General features: G+C 38.0%; 1 protein-coding gene across 10 annotated transcripts in view; it reads left to right on the forward strand.

The window, feature by feature from the left end:
• Window positions 1–26,331, forward strand: part of NPAS3 (neuronal PAS domain protein 3) — an 848,147-nt gene that overhangs the window by 703,661 nt on the left and 118,155 nt on the right. For all 10 annotated transcript variants that reach the window (XM_033109513.1, XM_033109503.1, XM_033109504.1 and 7 more), the window contains one exon: window positions 23,089–23,263. In XM_033109513.1, coding sequence (XP_032965404.1) covers window positions 23,089–23,263 — 175 coding nt within the window. The remainder of the gene's footprint in view (window positions 1–23,088; window positions 23,264–26,331) is intronic.

Below are 26,331 nucleotides of genomic sequence, written 5' to 3' on the forward strand. Positions count from 1 at the left end.
TATTTAAAGTGTTCTAAATTGGAAGAAACTTAAAATGAGCAAAGGGAGGAAGACTCAAACTTTCTGAGTACCTATGCTCTGCTAAACCCTGCCATGGTGAATTTACAGACATACTTAGTTCACAAAATATCTTGCAAGATGGATACAATTAATTATTCCATGTTAAAGTTGAGGAAGATAAGTTCAAAGAGGCACAGTAGATAGACCATCTTTTTAATTTAGTCCCTTCATTTTTACACATGAACACACTGAACCTGGAAGGAATAAATAATCCATACACAATAACACAGCAAGTTAGTCTTAAATGAGACTGGAACCCAGCTCTCCTAGCTACGTGCATGGTACTCTTTCAACTTATCTCAGGTATGTGTCTCAATTCTCCCAAATACATCTTGAGCCAAGCTCAGGCTAAAAAATGGTATTAAGTAAAAACAGTACAGCTGTTTTCCTTATACCTTTCTTAGCTCATGTTGCATTATTTATTTTATAGCAAGTCAACTCTTTTGCTTTCCCCAGATAAATTCAAGTATGCATGTGGCTTTGTGAAATCTTTTACACAACAGGCTAGACGCATACCCTGCCAACTGGTAGAAGGAAATTCATATAAACATTTAATAGCACATTTATAATATTCGTGTCTGAATATATGAAAACCAAAACAGATTACTAAAAGACAGTAAGTGAAAGAGAGTTGTGTTTATATTACTAGAAATTGTACAAACGCCAGTAGGACTAGGGACATTCACTCAGCCTTGCAAAAGGACCCAGCTCACTCAGGAAGCCAGAAGAATCCTTTTCCATTTAATTTTTTTGCTGTTACTGTTGTTCGCTTTTGCTGTTTCCTGGACCCCCCCTTTTTGGAAGAGCACAAAGCTATAAAGAGTCCCTATTTAATCCCCATCTCCAAGGTAGCAGGTCTCAGCATTTCATCCCTTGGTCTCAAAAAGCCACAAAGTTGGATACAAGTCATGGAATTTGCAGCCAGTTTTCTATCTATTCGAACATAAATACTACTTCCTGTTTTCCTTCACTCTGAAGTGGGAATAAGTTACGAGAACCATTTCTCAGAATACAGTCTACATTCTGAGGCCACCAGTTTTCTCTCCTGATGGTTCTGCCCCAGTTGCTTTCCCAGCCCCCCCTTACTTGTCCTTATTCATACTGTTGCGCTAATGAGGTAAAAGATAAGCACAGTATCAAATTCCCACTCTTTCATCAGACTGCTTTCACGACTAGATGTACTTGAAGAGGCTTGTGGTGGAGATACATTGAAAACATAAGATTAGCATTTTGGGAAATTTCTCAATAACTGGCAAAATACTGTGCTAACTGCGTAGCACTTATTGGTTTCTCTTATCAATTCTGATTCAGGGCAAAAGAGTTCACAGGGTATAATAATTGTAATTATTATTATTATTATTATAACTACCATTTATTAACTGCTTATTATATGCCAAGCACATCATTCATCTCAAGCCCGAGAATACGTGGTAAAGTCTCCATTTTACGGGTAAGAAAACGAAGCTCTGAAAAGGTTAAATTACCTCTTTAGGGTCACACAGAAATTGACAGCTGGGATTCAAACCCTGGATTTTCCAACCCCAATGTCAAATTGCCGCCCTGCCTCCGGTCAAAGCAATGTCTCAGACAAAGCAGAGCCCTGGATGTGAAGCAGAAGCATCTCTTGCCCTGATGTGTAACTGATGCAGCTTGAGGCTGTGGTGGGTCCTGTACGGTCTGGCTCTCAGATCTCGCAATGATACAACCCGGGATTCCAGGGACGACAGAGGCAACATAGGAGAAAGCATTTTGAGATCATCAGGTTAATCAGATCAACAAATATTTATTGAGCATGAGGCTAGGGAACTTGGGAACTGTAAACATGAATAAGGTGTCATCCCAGACATCAAGAAGCCTGCCTTCTAGAAAAGGATTTAATATAAGTTACAAATAGCTAAGTGGAAATGCGTTAACTAAGTTCCTTTAGTGCCTGGAATAATTCATTTCCATTTCCGCTACAAGTATGATGTGTTTAAGACTGGAGATGAAATTGGTTAAAGAAAATTTTCCTGCAGCGCACGTTGTTTTAAGAAACGGGGCGAGAATAAGGGAGTCAGTACAGCAGCCCCCCTTATCCGAGAAGGATGTGTTCCAAGACCCCCAGTGGAGGCCTGAAACTGCAGATAGAACTGAACCCTATATATACTATGCTTTTCTTTTTCCTATACCACATGCTTTTAATAAATTTAATTTATAATCATGCATAGTAAAACATTAACAACAATAATAAAATAGAACAATTATAACCATATACTGTAATAAAAGTTATGTGAATGTGGTCTTTCTCTCTCTCTCTCTCTCTCTCTCTCTCTCTCTCTCTCTCTTTCTCTCTCTCTCTTTCTCCCCCTCTCTGCCTCCCTTCAATTATCTATTGCACTGTACTCACCTTTTCACTTAAAGGAAGCACGTTTTAGCTTCTCTTTGGCGTATCTGAATTTCCAGCATCAGTACTATCGTGCTTTGGAGCCATTATTAAGTAAAATGAGGGTTACTTGAACAAAAGCACTATGACACTGGGACATTACATCTTATAACTGCAATGGCTACTAAGTGACTACCAGGAGGGTAGTGTATACAGCGTGGATACGCTGGTCCAAGGGATGGTTCACGTCCTGGGAGGACGGAGCAGGAGGGTGCAAGATTTCGTCACACTACTTAGAAGGGCACACATTTTAAAACGTATGAATTGTTTATTTATGGAATTTTCCATTTGATATTTTCAGACAGAGGTTGACCGTGGGTAACTGATACTGCAGAAAGCGAAATCTTGGATAGGGCAGGGGGTGGGAGAGGACAGTGTGCATATTTCCTCTGTCTCCACATTATTAGCTCCCAGATCCAGTTCCTGGTGACTCAACACTGTTCTGCCTGCTCATGGCAAGAATGGTCCCCACAGATACATTTTTCACATCAAATTGTCCAAATATACAAACGTTAATTATGCACATTATATAAAAAGATAATGGTGTTACCTTTACAGTGGGAGTGGGGGGACATGCATCTCATCAGTCATTGGATAACATCCCACTCCAAATGAGGGATGTCCAAGTGACTGCAGGAGGTGACAGAAAGGCTGACTTTTCCAACCAAATATTACCTCTTACTCCAAGTACACACTCCTCAAAGCTCCTATAAATCTTAGCTATCGACTTTCTGGGATGCCAACCACACTACTTTCCTGTTCCTCAGCCTGAAAAGTCAGAGAGCCTGCAGGGCTCCCTCTCTCACTGCTACTTTTACCTTTGAGGTTCCCACTCGTACATAGTTGACATTGTATAAGTTGGGAGATTTTTTAAATGTACTTAGAACTGTTTATTGATGTTTTCTAATTCATTCTTCATCATCATCATAAGAAGCAGGGATTGTCTTCAAGGTAACAAGTTAAAAATGGAGAAACAAAGAAGGTACAGTGACTCGTCCACCCTCATTCTAAGAATCAGTACAGACAAGGGAGAGAGTAAGAAAAACAGACTTTTGCTTCCCAGGCTAATGCTGAAGCCAGTAGTTCATGTTATACCTCTTTACATTAATAGTGTCACCTTAATTTAATTGGCCTTTCCATTTTTGTCCTTTTCTTCTATTTTGAAAATTTTGATTCCATATGCCCCTTGAGGTACTATAGTATGGCAACAAGTGTAGGAGACTTATTGTTTCTCACCGTGTTGTCACAGTACTTTTAACAATAAATTGGTTTTCGAGCTCAACATTTTGAAAGACCAAAAACAATTAAAACACACAATGAGCTGCTCTAGTTGGAAAGTGGTAGTGTGGTATCTCAGAGACTCCTTAAACTGGAGCCCATAAATGGAATCGGAGAATCTGTGAATTTCCTCAAGTTATTTGCAACATCAGGGAGAAGTTGGGGAAGGAGACCATAGTTTTCATCAGAGTTTCAAAGGAGCCATGATCCCAGAAAGATCAGCTGTCTTCTGACGAATGAGCATCCCTCACTTGCTGTAGTTCATTAACTTGCTGCTGAATCAAAACAAGTGGTTTGTTGAGTTCCTAATGACTGCGCCATACTTCTGATTGTAAGTCCCAGGAGATCAGATTTAATAGCCTAAGCATGGGCTTCTGTTAATGAAGAGATAAGCATAATAGATAAGCCCCCATATTAGGCTGGGACTTCAAACACTTACCAAATCCTACTGAATCAGCTTATTTTTCAATAAATTATAATTCCATTTATTTATTTACTTGCTCATTTATCAATTCGTTTGATTAATATATTTGGAGCACCTACTATGTACCAGGGGTAGTAGCAGTGAATTAGACAAATACGGTGTGGGCACAGAGCCCCCGAGAGTAGAGGCTCTCGGCCTCATGTGGAAAGGTGCTGGCTCAGGTAGTAAATGGCCATCAACTATGATTGGATGGCCATCAGCTGTGGCTAGTTGGCCGTCAGCTGTAACCAGTGAGCCATTGGCCACTAACATAACTGCTGTGGCTACGCTAGCAGCAAATGGGGGCTAGCAAGAAGATGGTGGCTGAGCCAGCAAGCGCGGATTGCAGTTAGCAGGGCGGAGTGGGGGTTGTAGATTTCAGAGAAGTGGACGGGCAGGTTGTAGATCGTGTGGCTCCTGGTTTCCTGTGTCTCCAACCCAGCCGCCAGCGAGACTATAGTGGTATGACTCCCCTATCTATGGCTCCGTGGGTGTTCCTTTTTGTCCTCCCATGTCCTGCATTCTTATGTGGGGAGCGGGAGCAGAGAACCCGCCGCATGCCACCCTGCATGACACATGGCACAGCGAGCAGGGTCTCCCGCATGACTCCCCGCACGACATATGGCTTCTGCCCTCAGGAAGCTCACAGTCCAGGGAATTAATATACAGTTACACTCATTGATCACTCAATATATGCCGTATGCTTTATTTGGCACATTGCATACATTATCTCATTTAAGTTTGACAACACTAAGGTAGGTAATCATTATTTTTATGGTAAAGGAGAGAGCAGAGTAACTTGCTCTAGCTAGAGTCTGTGTTCATAACCAATACTCTCCATTAAGAGTGTGTAAAAGTAAATATTATAAAACTTTTTGGAACATAGCCCACTTTGCCTAAACCATTAGCCATAAAACTGGACCCAGCTCTACCAAATAACTGATAAAATGTTTCTAGTCCAAGAAACATACCTGTTTGTCAAGCTATACTGGGAGAAAAGGCAGGAATTCATCAGTCTCAAATACAGGACTTCATTTCTAAATGATGCAATTAAAATTAGAACAAGAGACTTAACAGTAATTGTGGAAGTCACCCATAGTCATTAGATAGTATGGAAGAGCTGGCTGTAAATTCAACTAATAGGTTACCAGGAAACGTACCTTCAACGATCTCTATTTCATCTAAGGAAGCAAAAAAGTAGCATTAGAGTTATAATGACTCATTAGTGACTTGAAATTGGGATTATCTGGCTTTGTGCTGTGTCCATGGTTATGTAGGGTTGTTGAGACAATAGAATAGACGCTGAGAAAAATCAAAGGGATGGTCAGTGGTAGAAACAAAAAGATTTCCCAAGTATAAAGGAACCAAGCGAATGTCACTAAAATGGAAAGCCCTGAGCATTTTGCATGGGGATTTGAGATCACCCCAGCTCCTCTCAGGACAGCTGTCTTGAACCTCTCAAGGAGGAGTTGGGTTGCATGAAAGAAATGGATGTGATAAGTAAAGGATATGCATAATTACAAGAGGGATAGCCTTTCTGGCCTCCCGTCCAAAAGGAAAATTGTTAAAGTAAAAATGGGAGGAAATAAATACCCAGGTGCTAACAAAAACGGATGCAGTTTGCCCATTGCTTCAACTGGTGCCAAATGGGTGAGCTAAGAAAATACACTGTGTTCTCTGATGAAGCTCCTTAGCCTCATGAAAAGGAATGGTGCTGAGCTTACGAGTCTCTAGCAGTTAAGTCTGCCAGGTGCAAGCCATCTCTGTCAGCCCATTCTCCAGCTTTTATTTGTCATAACTCAGTCCTAAACACTAAAATTGTTACCCTTGAGGCATTCTTGTTCTTTTATGGGTAAAGAAAGTGCTACAGTTGAGTCTCCACAAAAGTTGCCACTGAAATCCTTGAGTCATCCTTGTTTTGATTTTGTTTTGTGTTTTCGTATTCCTCTTGGTATGGAGAGCATGAAATTTTCAATTTGCAAAAGGATTTAATCAACAGTAAATGTTTTGAATCAGATTAAAACACAACTACTTGAAGAGCTACGTATTTATTCTGTCCTGCTGGGTGCAGTCGTTTTATCTTGCTTCAGAAGGGCAACGCAAAGCCATAGTTGCTCTAATGAATTCCTTGCAACAGACAGGTAGCTTAATGGTTAATAATGTCGAATGTTTACCTTAAAAATCCTGGGTTCTTCCTCAGAATGTGCCCGTTTTTCCTTGACACATCAAAAATGAGAAATCATCTATGAGACTTATTTGTCTGTGTTTTGGGGACAGCAATTTTACATACTCACGAATGCGATCAATAGAAGCAAGCTCAGGTCTTCCAAGAATCCTTAATTATATGTCTAAGAATGCATATGTATTCATATGTAATACTTGTGTTTCCGCTGTGTCCCCCCCACCCTTTGGAGCTGACATGTGCTAAGACTCTTTGAAAGCAGTAAAATCAAGAGTATAACAGGCAAATGCACAATGAGTTGTTAAATGTGATGGCAAAATAAAAAAAAAATTTTTTTTTAAAGCTTCAGTCAGTATGATCAGTAAAAGGAAAAAAAAAGACAGCCAGCAAACTGTCTATCATGTGATGAAATTTGACAGTAGGGATTATGGCTTTGATGGACCAGAACAGCTAATAGAAGAAGCTGACATTTTTGAAACCCTGCTAATTAAGGGTTCCTTCCTTAATATTAAAATAAAGTCTTTGTCTGGGTTTTATGGTTGGAGAATCAGGTGTTTTCATTAATATATGCCAGTCAGTCTTAATAAGCTTGGAGGGCAGAGGAAGTTATTATTGAGTGACCTTCTACAAAATAAGCATGTTGCTAAGGGCTGTAACCCTGCCCCGTGCAGGCTGATGAATCTCATTTCCAATGCAAAAGCTTCACAAGAAATCCAAGTATTCTCTGTGCAATCACAGAAAATAATCCTTGTGTCTCTTGTAATGTCCAGAATTGCCACTTACTACACTACTACTGTACAATGAATATTACAATACATATTATTTTTCTAGCACAATTGTCTACATTTCTGAATTGCCTAGGATAGAAAAACTTATTGTGAAGACACTTGTATTGAAAAGTCAGCTCATTTTAATACTTTTCAAATAGTCATCTACTCTGTTCATGAATTATAATGTTCAGAATACATCTGACAATACTGGCTTTGAAAAGGAGATATGTCTATATTATTACATATTCATTTTCAAATAGATTTCAAACAGATTTTAAACCATTCATTGAAATTCATTGAAATGATAAATTCACGGTTGGATTTTGATTGACTCTTAATCCAATTTTACTTTTGATAAGTTTTCAGCCACCCCAACCTTTCTCAACCGATATATTTTTTGTTCTTCTATTGATTTTTAAAGCAAAACTGAAGGGATATGGTAAAACTTGAAGGTTTTAATAACTATATGGAAAGCTGGTCAAATGAATGGGTAAATTTAGTTAAAATCAATAAAGTACACTACAAGTGATTCGTCTGTGTGATTTCCAAAGTATCAGTGCTTATCTTATGGAAGTCGTGTTTATTATAACTGGCTGTTGGTTCACAACATAGAGCAAAACTGTGAGTCTTTCAGTTACTGAGCCATACCACCATCTCTAGATGACAAGGAAAAGTGCAGAGAGCCAAGGTATTTGGTGTTGGAATAGAAGATCACACATCTTGAAGTTTTGTGGTTGTCCAGCATTAACTAGCAGCTTCGCATCTTGAGTTCTTAATTCCTTCTTAAGAGAAGTTAGGTAACACCTCTATTGCTGGAAGCATGGTCAGGTAAAAAGACAACAAACCTCCTAAAGTCTCGTTGGAGAAGGAAGGAGCTACATTAAAAATTGCAAAGTGCCCATGGGTTTTGTGTTCACCCACGGGAAACAAACCATCGACCATTAACAGTTAGTTCAGATGATGCCAGATATGGGAACAAATGAGATGAGAATCTTAGATCCAGGACTTCAGTACGTGGAGCAAGAAGTTAACAAAGTGTGGCAGTTTTGTCAGCCTATGTCTATAGAACACAATTGTCTTTAAATTACAGACTTGAGGGAATAAAACAAAATATGACAGTTCCTGTAAGTGATTTTTTGAAGCTGTTCTTCAGTATTTTTTTTAATTGGGGAATATTGGGGAACAGTGTGTTTCTCCAGGACCCATCAGCTCCAAGTCGTTGTCCTTAAATCTAGTTGTGGAGGGCACAGCTCAGCTCCAAGTCCAGTCGCTGTTTTCAGTCTTAGTTGCAGGGGGCGCAACCCACCATCCCATGCAGGAATTGAACCGGCAACCTTGTTAAGGGCTCACACTCTAACCAACTGAGCCAGCCAGCCCCCTCTCCGGAAGCTCAGTGGCAGCTCATTGTCTTCAATCTAGTTGAGGACACAGCTCACCGGCCCATGTGGGAATCAAACCTGCAACCCTGTTCAGAGCTCGCGCTCTAACCAACTGAACCATCCAGCTACTCTCTTTGGTATTTTAAAAGGAAAAAAAAAAGTTAATGAATGTTAGCATAGACCCATCTCCTTAGGGTCAAAATCAATCACCTGGTGTTCATCAAGCCTCTACCTAATGCTTTCCCAATGTCCTAGGTGTAACCCAAGGTGTAGCCTCCACCCCTGCCCTTATAAGCTCCAGAGTACTTGGGACCCTACTGTGTCTTGTATTGCTCCCATCTTCTCATCAAAGCTAGCAATCCCTTCTCATTCTCTTCTCGGTGTGGAACCAGCATCGGAGTTGCTCTCCCAAACACTTTTGGTTCACTGCCACCTCTGGATTCATCCACACCAATGGAACTCGAAGTGTGGACCGTGGACTAGCACTGTCACCATCACCCAGGAACTGCTTAGAAATATAGAATCTTGGGCATACTTCACACCCATGGAACCAGAATCTCTGGGAACCTATGACTGTACATTTTAAGGAAGTCCTCAAAGGATCCTGAAAAATTTGAGAGTGAATCATTTAGAATGCTCATACAGAAAATTAATCGTATACTACATTGTGCTATCATAATATTTTTGTCATGTCATATAATTTTGTGTTTGTATTGTCTCTCCAAAGGGGATTTAAGTATTCTCCATGGAGGCAGGTGCTGAGTTGTAATGTTTCTTTGTATCCCCATAAAATCCAAATCCAATGTCTCGCAAAGAATAAATAAAGATAAAGATTTGATTGACACAAGCCTTTTAATTAAATTGTAGGTTAAATCTAAAAGTTCAGTCCTTTCATTCTAAACACTTCCTCTATTTCTATTATGTTTTATTCTTTCACACTTGTTCCCTTTAATATCATCTTCATGGCATTCTAATACTTCATGTTCTTCTACCCCAGGGATTCTATGGTTCTACAGCAGCTCTGTCCAATAGAAATATATAGCCAACCAATGTGCAATTTTAAGTTTTCTGGCAGCCACATTTAAGAAAGTAAAAACAAACAAGTGAGAATAATTTTAATATAACACATTTCATTGATTCTAACATATCCAAAATATTATTTTAATATGTAATTACTGTAAAATAATACATTTTGCATTCTTTTAATTTTTGTACTAAGTCTGAAACCTGATGTTATTTTACACTTACAGCATGTTCTAATTCAGACTAGCCACATTTCAAGTGCTCAAGAGGCTTAAGTGGCTACCATATTGGACAGCATGGTTCTAGAGAATATTCACGGATAAAGTTCAGGGGTGTCTAAAACCCCTGAAATAACATACCAAATTATATGTGTGCTATCAGAGCATTTATCTGATGAGACAGAACATAGAATTTATCAGGTTCCCAAAAGGGTTTGTTCCCCTTACCACCACCAGATTCCCTCCCCAAATGTCTTAAGAAACATGGTGCTGCTTTTAGCCTCTGGAATTACTCATTTCTTTTGACTTATTTTCTCTACTTGCCAATTCTATTTACATTCTCTATTCTAAAAGGACTAATCCACACTCTGTTATTAAACAGCTGTGAATTTAACTTATTCCTTTAAAATAGCACCTAGAGAGTGCTCAGGGTATTGACTTGCTTCATAGAAAATAACCTCAAACCCTACCACAGTTGGTAGTTACAAACGCCAAAACAAAATAGAAATATATTAGGCCTTTTTATCATGGTAATTCACTAGGAATAAGTTATACACATGACATTCAGGAAGTTCCCAAGTTGTGCTAAAACCTATCAACTGGGAAGATTCTGGAAGGGTCAGTAATTGATCACAGCACAGAGTATTTTATTCCTCTTCTCTTCATTAGGTTATTAATTTCTTGGCATGGGATAACCACCCACCTTCTAGAATGGTTAAAATATTTTTGTACACCTTGCGATTTTCTTGGATAGGATTTTTTCAAGAACCCTCACAATGACATGGAGGAGGAGAGCCAATTGTTTCAAATGTAGCAGTTATGGCGTCGACTTAATGCTCCAATCTGAGAAACCAAGATGTCAGTTAAGCAGGATCCTCCTTTTGTTTTGCTTTCTCTTAAACATAAAGATCTCTTGAGATATACCGCCAAATACCTTTTTTAAAACTTTCCGGTTTTGTTATTTTTTTGTTTCTCAACAGCATAATCTGAACATTGTGGTGTAGCTCCTGGTGAGGGCTGATGTTGCTTATCTTCCATCATAGAGTCGCCCCTTCAAAAATAATCAGGAATGATGAATTATATTATTTGTGTATGTCTTATTATGTATTATTATTTGTGTGTGGTATTATTTATGTGCATTAAGCATATCCAGTTTTACTCCTATAAACTATGTTGTTCCACTGTGACTAGAACAAAATAAAATACCGTGTGTAACTTTCCCCAAAAAAAAAAATTGGAAAACTCAACCCCATAATTAATTATTGTTTGCCTTATCTATCTACTCTCCTTTAAAATAAAAGGGCTGTTCAGAATCAGGGGAAAATTTAAATTTCAGTCTTAACTTACAAGCATTTTCTACTTTTTCGTGGTCCGAAAGGAAGCACATGACCGAAAGGAAGAGGACAAAATTCACTATGAGAATAACAAAAACAAACAAAAATTGAGATATATGGGTACTGAAGTCTGGCTATGCATAACATGCATCTCACTGTGGGTCCAGATTTAAATGACAAATATGCAAAAAGAATGACAAATTTTGCAAATATGCAAAAACCATGCAAAATTACAGAATAATGGATTAACTATGCCAATATCAAATATTTTATGTTGATTGGTCTCCTTACCACCACGGTAATGAAGAAGCTTTGAAAATGACATCTTACGATTCATTTGATCTTCGGAGAAGGGAGACTGACTACAGTTAGTTTTCAGATTGTTAATGTTTCTTTCTTGGCATCATTTCACATTTTACTATGACGTAACCTCCAATTGCTTCAGTTTTTCCTTTCCAGCACTGTGATAAATACTAAAAAGTTGGCCTTTCCTGCCCTACAGACACTTTAAAACTTCAAAACTATAGGAACCTTTTAAAGCAAGGTTTTAAAATTTCTTGATATAGTCACTTTCACAAATCCTTGGGCTCATTCCTCTGATGTAATGACCCTCAGTATTACAGCATTCTCTAGGTTCTTCTTTTAATGGATACTCCTAATGAAAATAATAGGATATTGACATATCAAAACTATCCTAAAACCACTGCTTGTATGATGTGGGGTGATGGAAAAATACCTGCACCATGATTACAAGAAAAAATGAAATACAACATATAATCCATTTCTTAAGCAGGAAAAAAATGGGGGAGACTTCAAAGTCTGGATCTGTTTTATATACAGACTATTTCTAGAAGTATTTAAATATGCTCAATTGGAATCTGAGTCTCTGTAATGACCCATTTAACACTTTTGAATATTTAGCAATCAGTGTTGATTATTGATTGATCAATTAAACTATTGGCAATGATAGTCATAAAGGCAAACATACCGTTCCAAATAACTGTGCTTAAGTTTGAATCATGTCTGCAATTTGTTCATTTCCTCTTTGGTCCATTACTTCAACAGCCTGCCTTTTCCATTTTCCTCTCCGAGAACTAGGAAATCCACTGGAATTATCTTCTGACACTTCTTAATCAAAGTTCAGAACTGGTTATGCAGCATTCTCTTTGGATACTGTGGTTGCAAATTCTCAAATCAGGTGTTCCAGGGGTTATAGAAAAGGAGATTTAAAAAAAAGAAGAAAAAAAAAGAAAAAGTTCTTGGCCTCACTGATTCCCAAAGGAGTCAAAATGTTTGTTTCTGAAGATAAACCTACAATATGATTATCTTTTAGCTCAAATTTTTCTAAGGGAAGGCTCTATTACCATATCTATAAGAAGAGAGTGGATTCCTTTTCTTATTTGATGACATTGGAAGGATTTTTCATTCTGCCTCATCGTTCTGATATAGAACCTTTCTTTCTTCTTGTTCTACTAATTTATACATGTATTTCTGTAACAGACCCAATGCTTTTATGCGTTTTTCTTCAGATAAGTCAGCAAATACATAGAATGAGACAGAGCAGTAAAGAACATCAAGTTTCTGTCAAAACAGTTCATAAATATTCAGGAGAGTTCTGCAATATGTAGGAAGTTATGAAGATGGCATTAAGATACCAGTAAATCCAAAGAAAACCTATGCTAATCAAGCTATCATATCTTATTATATTTTATTCTTTTATCATTTTTTGATCCCTCAATAATATAAATGTGACCCTCCAAAAAAAAACTACAAATCATAACCTGCCATTGTGAGAGAATTTCCATCTTATCCCAGGTCAGGATTTTCTAACCAGGATGTCAGGGTCTCATGGTAGATCTGAAAGACTAACCTGAGAGTTAGTTTTCAAAACTACTTGCCACTAACTTATCCCTCTCTCAAACACAACCTTCTATCCAGATATGATGTCATCGCCTGTGGGAGTGGGGCCTGGCTGCAAAAGGACTCCTGAAAAAGAGTTTAACGAGTAGCAACTTCAATCCTGTCAGTAATCTCAATTCCCTCAAGAAGTTGTTGTTTTGTTTTGTTTTGTTTTGTTTTGTTTTGTTTTGGGGGGGGAGAGCAGTTAAGAAAAACAACAACACCTTACAAAAGGTTTAGGAAATTTTACCTTAAGTGGCAGTTTTTGAATGACCTTTTTTATGTGATAAAAATAAACTTTCTATTATTCCTAAAACTGAAATATTTTTAAAGATAGAAATAAATAGGTTTTATGATCTTTCTTTAAAAAGTATCCTCTGAAGTTGTTGCAATATGGAGATGACTGGAACTATTGCTGCCTAGTCCTCATTCATAAACCCTTTCAATCAAGGCAACACTGAATTCAATGATTCATCCTGTTAGTACATCGCATGGTCAAAAAGTATTTGCTCACCCCAGGGGGCCAAGCAAAGGCTATTGACATGCTTGCTTGATGTATGAAAAGACAAATCAGTGCCCCATGCTATCTACCAGCAGGGTACAATGACCCGACATGGAAAAGTCAACTCAAACCACTGTATAATAAATTTACATTTTTTTTCTAGGAAACTTCAGAGTTACCAAATCAACTGTGTCTAGTGTGCAAATTACATGCAAGCTAACAGAATGTGAAATAAATTAGAGGAAGGCCATGTGTTTTACCTTCTATGAGGGATGGCACTAGTGGCTATGGTTTGTCCTGGAGGAATCTATGGTAGCATTGAATGGGGAAGGACAGAGAGAAAGGAGTTGAAGCAAAAATACTTATTACTCATTGCCTAGCTCCTGCCCCTTATCCATTCTCAGCTGTTTTCTAACGTCAGAGAGAGATTTCTCTTTTAGAGTCACTCAGCTGGAGTAAAGGTGGATCCAGTAAGCAAGATTCAAAAGAGCCATGATTTTCCTTCTTGTGGTAGGGGAAAAATTGAAAGTCCCATGGTTCTGTTTCTTGAATTTAATAAACAGAACATGGTTGTTTATTTGTACCACCATGTAAAGTGATTGAGTTTACTATAAAACAAAGAGGTTCTCACATTTGCCTTATAATGCAATTTGTACTAATTAAAAGAACAGAATATTAGTGGAGGGGGAAAAGCTATACCTTTCCATCAAGTAGATTATAATTAGGGATGGAAGATGGGGCAAATAATCAATATAAAATGACATTTCTCTTCATTTCTACTGTTGGTGATTTGAAGGGCTGGTTTAGAAATAATTCTTTTCATGAAAATATGTGAAAATTCAGATAATGAACTAGCAAACTAACCAACTAACCACAGTTCTATCATAAATTGGGGGGAAATGGCTATAAAAGATGTCCATATTCTTAGAGTTCCTTAAAGCCAGCTGTTTCCTCACATTTATACAGTGCTAGCCTCAGTTAAACTCAGTTGGCTTCTATAGAAGGTATAGTTCTCAATGCCCATGGCAAATACTGATTGGGAATGAATACATTATGTTTGCTATATTATAACTTATTTTACACAGTAAATAATGCTTTAATAATAATGCCATAAATGATATAAAAGAACAAATGTAAACTTTTCCAAATCAAGCACAGATAAAGCAGATTTATTTCAGGCCTAAATATCCATTTTTTATGAGTTCAGTAAACATTTATGATAGACCTACTATGTACAAGACCCTAGTCCTAGTTTTCAGTGGGCAAAAGTTTTTGGAAGAGTTGATAACTGGGGATTTGAGGGCACCTAATTATAACTACGAATATTGGCATTCTTTAGTTTTCCTATTTCAAGCTGACATGAAGTAATGTCTACTCATGGAGTAAAAAATCCCCCCGTCTTAGTTTCTGCAGTCTATTCTGAGACACAAAATTTAGTGGCAGGCTAGTTCTAAGTGTCTTACCTAGTCGATCTTCATAAGAGAAAGAAGAACCTGAATATTAGAAAAGGCCAATATTTGGTTCAAAGTCAGCTTGACTTAACCTACCACCTCTCGAGTAGCACATTTGCAGGTACACAGGCTGAGCAGGGACCTCTGAGCTCCTCTGTCCTTTTCTGTTTTTTTTTCCAATTACAGTTGACATAGAGCATTTCATTAATTTCAGGTGTACAACATAGTGATTAGACATTTGTATAACTTACGAAGTGATCACCCCAATGAATCTAGTACCCACCTGACACCATACAGTTATTACAATATTACTGACTATATTCTCTATACTGTACTTTACATCCCCATGATTATTTTGTAACTGCCAATTTGTACTTCTTAATCCCTTCACCTTTTTTACCTGGTCTCCCAATCCCCATCCCACCTGGCAACCATCAATTTGTTCTCTGTATCTATGTGTTTGTTTCTGTTTTATTTGTTTGTTTCCTAGATATTAACCCCTTGTCAGATATTTCACTGGCAAATACTTCTCCCATTCTGTAGGTTGTCTTTTTGTTCTGTTGAAGGTTTCCTTCTCTGTGAAAAACTTTTTATTTTGATGTAGTCCTATTTGTTTATTTTTTTCTTTTGCTTCCCTTGCCGGAGGACACATATCAGAAAAAATATTACTAAGAGCAACGTCAGAGAGTTTACTACCTGTGTTTTCTTCTAATAGGAGTTTTATGGTTTCGGTCTTACATTTAAATCTTTAATCCATTTTGAGTTTATTATTGTAAATGGTGTAAGAAAGTGGTCTAGTGTATTTTCTTTTTTTGCATATATCTGTCCAGTTTTCCCAACACCATTTACTGAATAGACTGTCTTTAGCCCATTTTATATTCTTGCCTCCTTTGTCATAGTTTAAAAGACCACATAGGCATGGGTTTATTTCTGGGCTCTCTATTCTGTTCCATTGATCCATGTGTTGCTTTCTATGCCTGTACCATGCTGTTTTAACTACTGTAGCCTTGTAATATACTTTGATATCAGGTAGAGTGATACCTCCAACTTTGTTCTTTCTCAAGATTGCTTTGGCTATTCAGGGTTTTTTGCAGTTCCCTATCAATTTTAGGTTCAATTCTTCTAGTTCTGTGAAAAATGTCATCGGTATTTTGGTAGAGATTACATTGAATATGTAGATTGCTTTTAATAATATGGGCATTTTAATGATGTTAATTCTTCCTATCCATGAGCACAGTATATGCTTCCATTTGCTTGTATCTTCTTCAATGTCTTACAGTTTTCCAAGTACAGGTCTTTTACCTCCTTGGTTAAATTTATTCCTAAGTATTTCATTCTTTTTGATGCAATTATAAATAGGATTGTTTTCTTAATTTCTTTTCCTGATAATTCATTATTGGTGTACAAAAATGCAACTGAATTCCGAATATTAATTTTGTATCCTGCTACTTTACTGAATTCACTTATTAGTTCTAATAGATTTTTGGATAACTCTTTAGGATAAAAGTGGTTAAAGTGGGCATCCTGTCTTGTTCCTTATCTTAAAGAAAAAGGTTTCAACATTTCACCATTGAGTATTATATTAGCTGTGGGTTTGTCATGTATGGCCTTTATTATGTTGAGGTATGTTCCCTTTATTCCCACTTTGCTGAGAGTTTTTATCATAAATGGAGGTTGGATTTTGTTGCTTGATATGGAAGAAGATGCTTGATATAATTTCCATCTTCTTAAATGTATTGAGACTTGTTTTGTGGTGTAACATGTGGTCTATCCTAGAAAATGTTCCATCTGTGCTTGAAAAGAATGTATATTCTGCTGCTTTGAAGTGAAATACTCAAAAAATATCAAATGCTTTTTCTGCATCAATATGATCATAGGACTTTTATCCTTCATTTTGTTTATGTGGTATATAACATGAATTGATTTGCAGATATCTAACCAATGTTGCATCCCAGGAATAAATCCCACTTGATCATGGTGTAAGATCTTTTTAATGTATTGTTGTATTCAGTTTGCTAAGATTATGTTGGGGATTTTTGTGTCTATGTTCATCAGGAATATTGGCCTATAATTTTCTTTTGCTGTAATGTCTTTGTCTGGTTTTGGAATCAGAGTAATGCTAGCCTTGAAAATAAGCTTGGGGGCTTTCTCTCCTCTTCAATTTTTTGGACTACTCTGAGGATAGGTTTTAGTTCTTTGAATGTTTGGTAAAATTCACTTGTGAACCCATCTTGTGTAGCACTTTTGTTGGGAGTTTTTTTATTACTGATTTGATTTTTTTAGTAGTTATTGGTCTGTTCATATTTTCTGTTTCTTCTTGATTCAGTCTTGGAAAATTGTATCTTTCTAGGATTATATCCATTTCTTCTAGGTTGTCCAATTTGTTGGCATGTAATTGTAGTTTTTTTATATAATTCTTTGTATTTCTGTTGTATCAGTTGTCACTTCTCCTTTTTAATTTTTTATTTTATTTATTTGGGTCCTCTCTCTTTTCTTCTTGATGAGTCTGGTTGAAGGTTTACCAATTTTGTTTATCTTTTGAAAGAACCAGATTTGGGTTTCATTGATCTTTTATGTTTTTTTAGACTCTAGTTCATTTTTTCCACTTTGATCTTTATCATTTTCTTCCCACTACTCATTTAAGCTTTGTTTATTCTCCTTTTTCTAATTCCTATAGGTGTAAGATTAGTTTGTTTATTTGAGATTTTTCTTGTTTCTTGAGGTAGGCCTGTAATACTATAAATTTCCCTCTTAGAACTGCTTTGGCTGTGTCCCATAGATTCTGAGTCATTTTATTTTCACTTACATTTGTCTCTAGGTATCTTTTCTTCCTTAATCTCATTGTTTAACCCATTCATTGTTTAGTAGCATGTTATTTAGCCTCCATGTGTTTGTGCGTTTTTTCATTTTCTTCTTGTAATTGATATCTAGTTTCATATCATTGTGATCAGAGAAGATGCTTGATGCGATTTCTGTCTACTTAAATTTATTGAAGCTTGTTTTGTGGCATCACATCTGGTCTATCCTGGAAAATGTTTCATCTGTGCTTGAAAAGAATGTATATTCTGCTGCTTTGAAGTGAAATGCTCAAAAATTATCAATTAAATCCATCTACTCTAATGTGTCATTTAAGGCCACTCTTTCCTTGTTGATGTTCTGTCTGGATGATCTATCTATTGGTGTCAATGGGGTGTTAAAATCCCCTACTATGACTATATTAATGTCGATCTCTCCCTTCATGTCCGTCAATATTTGCTTTATATATTTAGGATCTCCTGTGTTGTGTGTGTAAATGTTTACAAGAGTTATATCCTTATATTGGATTGATCCCTGTATTGTTATGATATGCCCCTTTTTGTCTCTTATTACAGCCTTTGTTTAAAGTCTATTTTGTCTGATATAAGTATTGCTATACCAGGTTGTTTTTTGTTTGCATTTGCACAAAATACCTTTTTCCATCCTTTTAATTTCACTCTCCATGTGTGTTTCGATCTGAAGTGGGGTTCTTGTAGGTAGTATATGTATGGGTCTTGTTTCCTTATCCATTCAGACACCCTATGTCTTTTTTGATTGGAGCATTTAATCCATTCACATTTAAAGTAATTATTGATAGGTATGTAGCTGTTGCCATTTTATTATTCATCCTTTTTTATCTTTTTCTCTCCTCCTCCTCCTCCTCCTCCTCCTCCTCCTCCTGCTCCCCCACCCCCAATAGCATGTCTTGTAATATGGTTTGGTGGTGATGAACTCCTTTAGATTTTTCTTGTCTGGGAAGCTCTTTACCTGTTCTTCAATTCTAAATGATAGCTTTGCTGGGTAGAGTAATCTTGGTTGTAGGTCCTTACTTTTCATCACTTTGATATTTCATGCTAATCCCTCAGGCCTGCAAACTTTCTGTTGAGAAATCAGCTAACAGTCTTATGAGATTTATGAGAGCTCCCTTGTAGGTAAAAAATTGCTTTCCTCATGCTGCTTTTAAGATTCTCTGTTTGTCTTTAACCTTTGGCATTTTAATTATGATGTGTCTTGGTGTGGGCCTCTTTGGGTTCTTCTTGTTTGGGACTCTGTGCCTTCTGGACTTGTATGTCTATTTCCTTTTCCAGGTTAGGGAAGTTTTCCATCATTATTTCTTCAAATAGGTTTTTGTTCTCTCTCTCTCTCTTCTCCTTTTGGTACCCTTATGATGCAAATGTCATTATGCTTGATGTTGTCCCAGAGGTATCTTAAACTGTTCTCATTTTTTTAAAATTATTTTTGCTGTTCCGATTGGGTGTTTTATGATACTTTGTCTTCCAAATCACTGATTTGGACCTCAGCTTCATCCAATCTGCTGTTGATTCCATCTAATGTATTCTTCATTTAAGTTATTGTATTCTTTATTTCTAACTGGTTCTTTTTTATGGTTTCTATCTGTTTGTTGAAGTTTTCACTGAGTTCATCTATTATTCCCCTAAGTTTATTGAACATTTTTAGAACCAGTGTTTTGAACTCTGTATCTGATTGATTGTCTCCATTTCGTTTAGTTTTTTTCCTGAAGTTTTGTTCTGTTCTTTCACTTGGGACATGTTTTTCTGTCTTCTCATTTTTGTTGACTCCCTGTGTTTGTTTTTATGCATTAGTTAGATATGTTATACCTCTTAGTCTTGGCAGAATGACCTTATGTGGCAAGTGTCCTTTGGGGCATGGTGACACAGTCTTCCTAGTCACCTGAGCCAGGTTCTCCATGGGTGTCCTTTGTGTGGGTGTGTGCACCCTCTTGTTTTAGTTGAGCCTTGATTGCTGTTGACATGTCAGTGGGTAGGATTGATCCTCAGTCTGACAGGTTGTGACTATAGTAGATGAGGTGTTGTGCAGGGAATGACCCCATGGAGCAGGAGTCACTTTAGCAAGGCTCTAGTTTCCTGCCCAGTCAGCCCTTTGGGTGTGTCATTTGTGGAACATCAGACAAGGGTTTAGTGAGGAAGGTAGTGAACTGAGAGTTAGCCAGTGGGCTTACAGCCCTGCTTCTAAATGCGGGATAAACTTGAACAAGCCTTGCAACTTCTCAAAACCAAAAGGTTTTCACTTATTAAGTAAGGGATATTAATGGGTGTCTTTGAAGGTCTTTGCCAGCACTAAAATTGAACTAAGTGAAGTGAAAATAGCATGAAAAATGGTGCAAGTGATAGATGAATATGAGATGTGATGAAGATGATGAGGTAAAATTGGGATGATCATGCCAGTTCAAAAGGTTGCTTTGAAGATTTAAAGGAAAGTATGCAAAGTACTTATACATAATGGTAGGTATCTGCTAATATTGTTATTGTTGAAGTTGAAGCTCTAAGCATGCATCGCCTCTGCTGCCCCTCCCCCCCGCTGATTAAGGCAATGTCCCAAAATGACCACACAAACCCCAAGAACTCCTCACCAGAGTTACACAGGAATATACATGTCTGTGTGTCATCCATTCTCATCCACCAAACAGCAGTGACAACAGCAGACAGTTTGCACTGCTTATTTCTCACACAGTGACTTCTTATGCATTTCTTTTGAATTCATTGAATTCAAAATTAGGCTGTGAGGCAGATAGCTCAACTTTTGTTTTCATCCCAGCTGTCAGGCCGCTGCCTTGCACCATTCCCATGGAGTGGTACTACAGGGGGTGCCATCCACGTAGAATACAATGTGAGTGATGCCCCCCAGAATCCTTCAAAGCAGCAATACTGCCCCCTTTCAGAATAGGAAACTGAAGCCCAGAGAGGTTAAATGATTTATCCAATGTCACACAGCAGGGAGGAAAAAAATCTGATCTCCAAGTTGGTTTGTGACTCCAGGTATTTTTGCTTTCTTCTACATTTGACCTTGACTACAATACATGCATGATAAGTATGATAGGGTTAAATTCTCAGTGTCAACCTTGCCAGCCAGTATTAGACTTTGGGGTATCTTGGTTCAAGACCCCATGAGGTCACTGGAGGATAAGGTCTTCACTGTGCCATAGACACTTTGACTGAGTCTGACTTTAGATGTGCTACAGTAGGGAGATTATTTTATGGAAAAGAAATGCCTGCACATCCCAGCAAATCAGGCTATGGAGACAGTGACCTACTCTTCCTCTCCATAAGATTGGCTTACATGAATATTCAATAACCAGCACCCCTAAAAGTCAGTTGTATCTCCTACCTGTGTTGTCATCTTATCACAACCGGTGGTCTGTGCCAAAAGGCACATTTCAGTATTAAAGAAAGACTCGGAGTTTGAGAAAAGTGACAGAAATATTTATTGAAGTGCTGCACTTAGACTCCATGCAGAATGAAAGTGACTTCCTCATATTCAGTAATCCCCAAACAAAATAACCATCAAGAAATATTAAAACACACACTTTATTAGTTTCATTTAATTTCTTAATTGCTCAAAGTCAGCTTACCCATTTACTGCTGTGTGAAATGCTTAGAGGCAAGGCACACATTAAAGGGATTATTTCCATGTAATCCCTCCCTCCCAGAGGGTAGGAACTGATCACTTATGAATTCTGATTTCCGCTCTGTAACAATATCAAATGGAGAAAATAGTTATTGTAAAATGATAGAGTCAGTAGTCGGGTAATACAGTAGGAGAGTGTAATTTAATAACAGAGAGAAAGTACCTCATTTTCGGTAAAAGTTATGCGAGCCTTTTTCAGGAATAGCTATTAGCCAAACTGAATTTAGCCTCCCATTTTTCTGGCTATACCTTTGTTAATTGATAGATGTTGAAGATGTGTAGCCTGTTAAGATTTTAATCAAATGGTGGTGGGAGTAGATGTGATCATTTTACTGGGACTTGGAGTTCTGGGGATAATTATTGCTCTGGGTATTATGTTCTCTGTGACAGTTCGCCCACCACCCGCTTTTCTTCTTGGCAGGAAAAAGAGTGCAGGCACTCAGGTAGAATTTGGAGCGATGCTGCCAGTTACACAGGAAAGACAAATGAGGTAGGAAGGGATTTTAGGTAAATATCCACCAAGAAACTTGTGATCATCTGAACTTCTGGCAGTTTCTGTGGTACATCATAGCTGGCCTGAGACCATTAAATTCTAGAGGACTGGGGAACCCATTAGTGACCCAGCAAAGAGCTTTTTCTTGTTCTGGGGCTGACACATCTCTCCCCGTCATGGTACCTATAACCCAACGACACTATTTTAGGAGCATTATTGCTATTCTTGGAAGGAGGTAAGAGTTACAGCATCAGAAGAGTACAGACGTAAGGCCATTCCTGACCAGCCACTTCTGCCCTCATACAGCCCAGGACCAGACAGGGGCCATGTCTGACAGCATTAAAATGAGCAGTGCCTCCATTTCAGGCTGGCCCTCTTCTGATATTTCATATTCATTCTCTGCCTTGAGAGTCCGCCTAAAACAAAGAGTATACAAAATAAAACATTTTTTAAAGCCCTCAAGGAGATTTGTACCATGAATTTTATTAGATTGAAGGCAAAACAAGCTGATACTAGCAGAAAAAAAAATGGCTGCTTCAGACCCCAGCTGACCTCTTTTGCATGGGAAATTCTCCATATGATTACAGAGCTAATGAGTAATATTTAATGAAAACATTAGGCCTCTGCATATATTTGTAAGCAGTCCTTCTCCCATTTAAATTTACATAAAAAGAAGCTGATACGTACAAATGTGCATCTGGGAAATCTGTGTACTTCAAAGAAAATGTTCTCTTATCTCTGGTTATTTCAATACAAAGCCCAAATTTATCAATGAGAAAACTGTAGGGTTCAGTCAATCATCCTGTTGACACGGAACATACAAGCATTGATGATGTGTGATGTATGGATTAAACAGCTGAACTCAAGGCAGACTCATCCACATATCACGGAATGGTTTTGCTTTATGCAAACAACAGTGTATGAGAAAACACTGGCCTAAACAACTGCTAAGTAAACACATGAAAAAGATTTTTCTTTCAATTTCAAGAATCCTTACGCATTTGAGGAGAACGACTTAGAGCAAGGAGTGCTTCTGTGGACTGCGTATATATTTCCTTTTCTGCTCAGAATCCAAATCATGGTGGTGCAGAATTTGAAAATGGAAAAGCCTGTGACACAGTTCTTTCCCACTCTTTCTCTTCCCCCCTCTAGGTGGAGCTGACAGGCAGCAGCGTCTTTGACTATGTCCACCCCGGGGACCACGTGGAGATGGCAGAGCAGCTGGGCATGAAGCTCCCGCCTGGGCGGGGTCTCCTCTCACAGGGCACCACTGAGGACGGAGCCAGCTCAGCATCTTCCTCCTCCCAGTCGGAGACCCCTGAGCCAGGTGGGAATTGCAGTCCCAGTGTGTGGGTTGGTGGGCAGGACCTTTGCCAACAATTGCACTCAAGTTGCCAGTGTGAAGAGACTATAAATAGGTCTAATGGTATTTAACAATTCCACGCAGCTTTCTGTCTCATGCAGTAATTAAATAAGGAAGGTATTTGAAAATAAGGAGACATTTTAATAAGTGTAATCCAGGGATCTAATTTCTATAGAACAATACATAGAGGAAGCACTAGTTCCTTTAGTTTCTCTGTCAAGTTACTGGAGGAAAAGGTTCAGATTCGGGAAGCCCTCTGCCTTTTATTGTTACCATGGCTAAATGTAATGCATTTATTTATTATTCAGCAAAATCTATGGCAGGGACTCTTTGAATATTAGCTTGTGCTAAATTAAAAATAGTAGAGACTTGCAGAAATCTCGGTTCCTTATTATTATTTATTTATTTTTTTTTAGCATCAGAAGGTACTTGAAAGATGTGAACAGATAAATTAAGGCTAAAAAGAAAACAGAAATGGCTACATTTTAAACTGCCTTTCCACCCTCAGTATTTAATTAGATCAATTGTATAGAGGAATGAACAGAGGTGACATTCCTCATTGGGATTCTTTCCAGGACTCTTATAGACTTTGCATTCAGAATGTTCCCATTTTCATTGTGTTGTACTGATGATAATTTAAGTATTAGGGGAAAATCCATTTATAAATTAAACAAAATGACTTGATATCCATCAGTCCCCTAGTTCATCAAGCTGTTCAAACACGGGGAAGATTGGCTGGTCGGCCTGGGTCTTCCGAGAGCGCTGGTAATTAGATCTGCGAAGGATTTATTCTTTGCTGATTGGGGCTTTAAATTAATTGAAGTTCCACATTTGTGGTTTTGTCCTTTTTGTACTTTTTTAGAGGAGATATTTCATATTCTTGTGTGGTGGAGTGCTTGGCCAAGCAGCAGTGGTTTAAATGTTAATTTTTCTCATGAGAAGTTTAAGATTTTTAATGAATCAAGGCCTGATTTGAAGTGCAAAGTTTTATTTGCTTACTTAGGAAATTATTTTTGTACTCTCAAGATGCGTGATATGTTGTTTTAAAACAGATTCACAGCACAAAAGCATTTCATAGAAAAATGGAAGAACTTATCATTAAAATAACTCTACATACTTCTAAGAAAATACGTTAATTTGATCTGCTTAGAAATAATCACAGTGTGTTTGCTCACACAGAAGGGAAAAAACACATTTGCCTCTTTTGGAAGTGCTCTATCTAGAATCAATCCATGTTTTGTCATTTAAGTTAACTGCAGCTTGTAGGGCAAGCTGCAGTTAACTCACTAGGGTTGGTGAGTACCCTTCTCCAGTAAGCCCCATGCATGAGAAAAGAGAGTATTTAAGACTACCCTTTACCATAAAAATGAAAATTTTGTTGGAGGAGGGGGGTTCATATATGCTAATACCATAGCTGACTGACTTCACTGAATAGATATATCAATGAGAGCTTTTTCAGTCATTAGAATGTTCATATCTGGGCATATTTGAGAAGCAGAACATGAAAATAGTTTTCTACTCTTTTCATTCTGGAGTTGGATTGGGGAACCTGGGTTGCGCATGGCTCTTAAACACTCAGTGTGTAAGAATTCAAGTTTATAAACCTTCATATGAACTAAGGCTTTTGGAAAGTGGACTGAATCACAAACTCTCAAGAAGGATCTTCAACAGTCCTTTAATCCAATTCCCGATCTATACAGCCATCTCTTTAAAGCAAAACCAACAGATAGCCTTGCAGTCTCTGCTGGAACTTGCTCCTGACAGGAAGCTGATGAACATCCAGGCTTCCTACTCCATTGGTGAGCAGCTCTAATAGGAAGTTATTCCTAACATGGAGCCAAAATCTACTTGGCTGCGACTTCTCCCCTCTGATCCCAAGTCTGCCCTCTTGGACCACATTACATATTTACTCCTTCTTCCCCATCGTAGCCTCTCAAATATATGAAGTCAGATACACCAAATCCTCCCTTCCTTCGCCTTTCCAGGTCAAACGACCCTAATTCCACAACCATTATTCAATGGCATGTTCCACCTTCTCAGCCTCCCTCACCTGGCTGTGTTTCAGTTGGTTGGTGACCCTAGAAAAATATGGTCCTGAGAGCTGAGTGCAGCCCTCTAGATGTATTCTGACTAGTACAAGGCAGTGGAACTGTCACCTTTCTCAGTTTAAGCTACTATGCTTCTGTTAATGCAGCCTAAGGTTGAATTAGGTCCTCTTGGCAGCCAGTTCACACTGTTGATTCATACTGAGCTTGATGATTCTGCAAACACGTTAGGGTAACTTGTCTCTCGGAAGAGACTTTGATCAGGAGGGGAAAAAATCCACAGCCTGCAAACCAGTTGTGCTAAGATAGCCTAAGAGTCACACATCAAACTGGTTTAGGATTGAGTATAAGAACTCTGATAAACCCCATGCCTTCTATGAAGCACCAGTATGCATAAAACAACTCTAGGTGCACTGTAAGTACGCAGCCCTCCCTGGAAATCCTTTAATTCTGGATTTGAGAACAACACATCTCCTTTAAAGTTACTCTGTCATTTAACATTGAAGTGTGATTGAAAATTTGCTGGAGTTTTTTTCCCCTGCCTTCCCAGTCTTCCTTGTGCCATCATCCTAACGAGTAAAATGGAAACCTGCTTTCTACATTTCTTAACAACTTGGGCTCGTAAGCAAGAGTCCTGTAAGAAGGGTTTCTCTTCTTTGATGGAGAGTCTCTCTCACCATTAGAGAATGGGAAACGTATCTTGCTTTAAAAGTCTGTGGTGTAGGGTTATTTTCCATCTGTGGCTCAAAAAGGCAATCAGGATTGACTGCTCAAATTCTGAAAAGCAGTGTAGGTGCTACCTTTAACTAAAGCTTTGCTCCAAGGGAATTACGTTGAAAGTTCATGGCAAGCACTATATCCCAAAGCTGCTTATGTTTCTTAAGAGCTGAAAGAATTTTAACAAGATTTCCTAATTCTTAATAGCACAAAAGGACATTTGAAGACTATTGTTCTTTGCATCGTAATCTTTTGAACTCTGGTAAAACA

Source organism: Rhinolophus ferrumequinum, chromosome 6 (genome assembly GCF_004115265.2).
Source record: "Rhinolophus ferrumequinum isolate MPI-CBG mRhiFer1 chromosome 6, mRhiFer1_v1.p, whole genome shotgun sequence".
NCBI classification, from domain to species: domain Eukaryota; kingdom Metazoa; phylum Chordata; class Mammalia; order Chiroptera; family Rhinolophidae; genus Rhinolophus; species Rhinolophus ferrumequinum.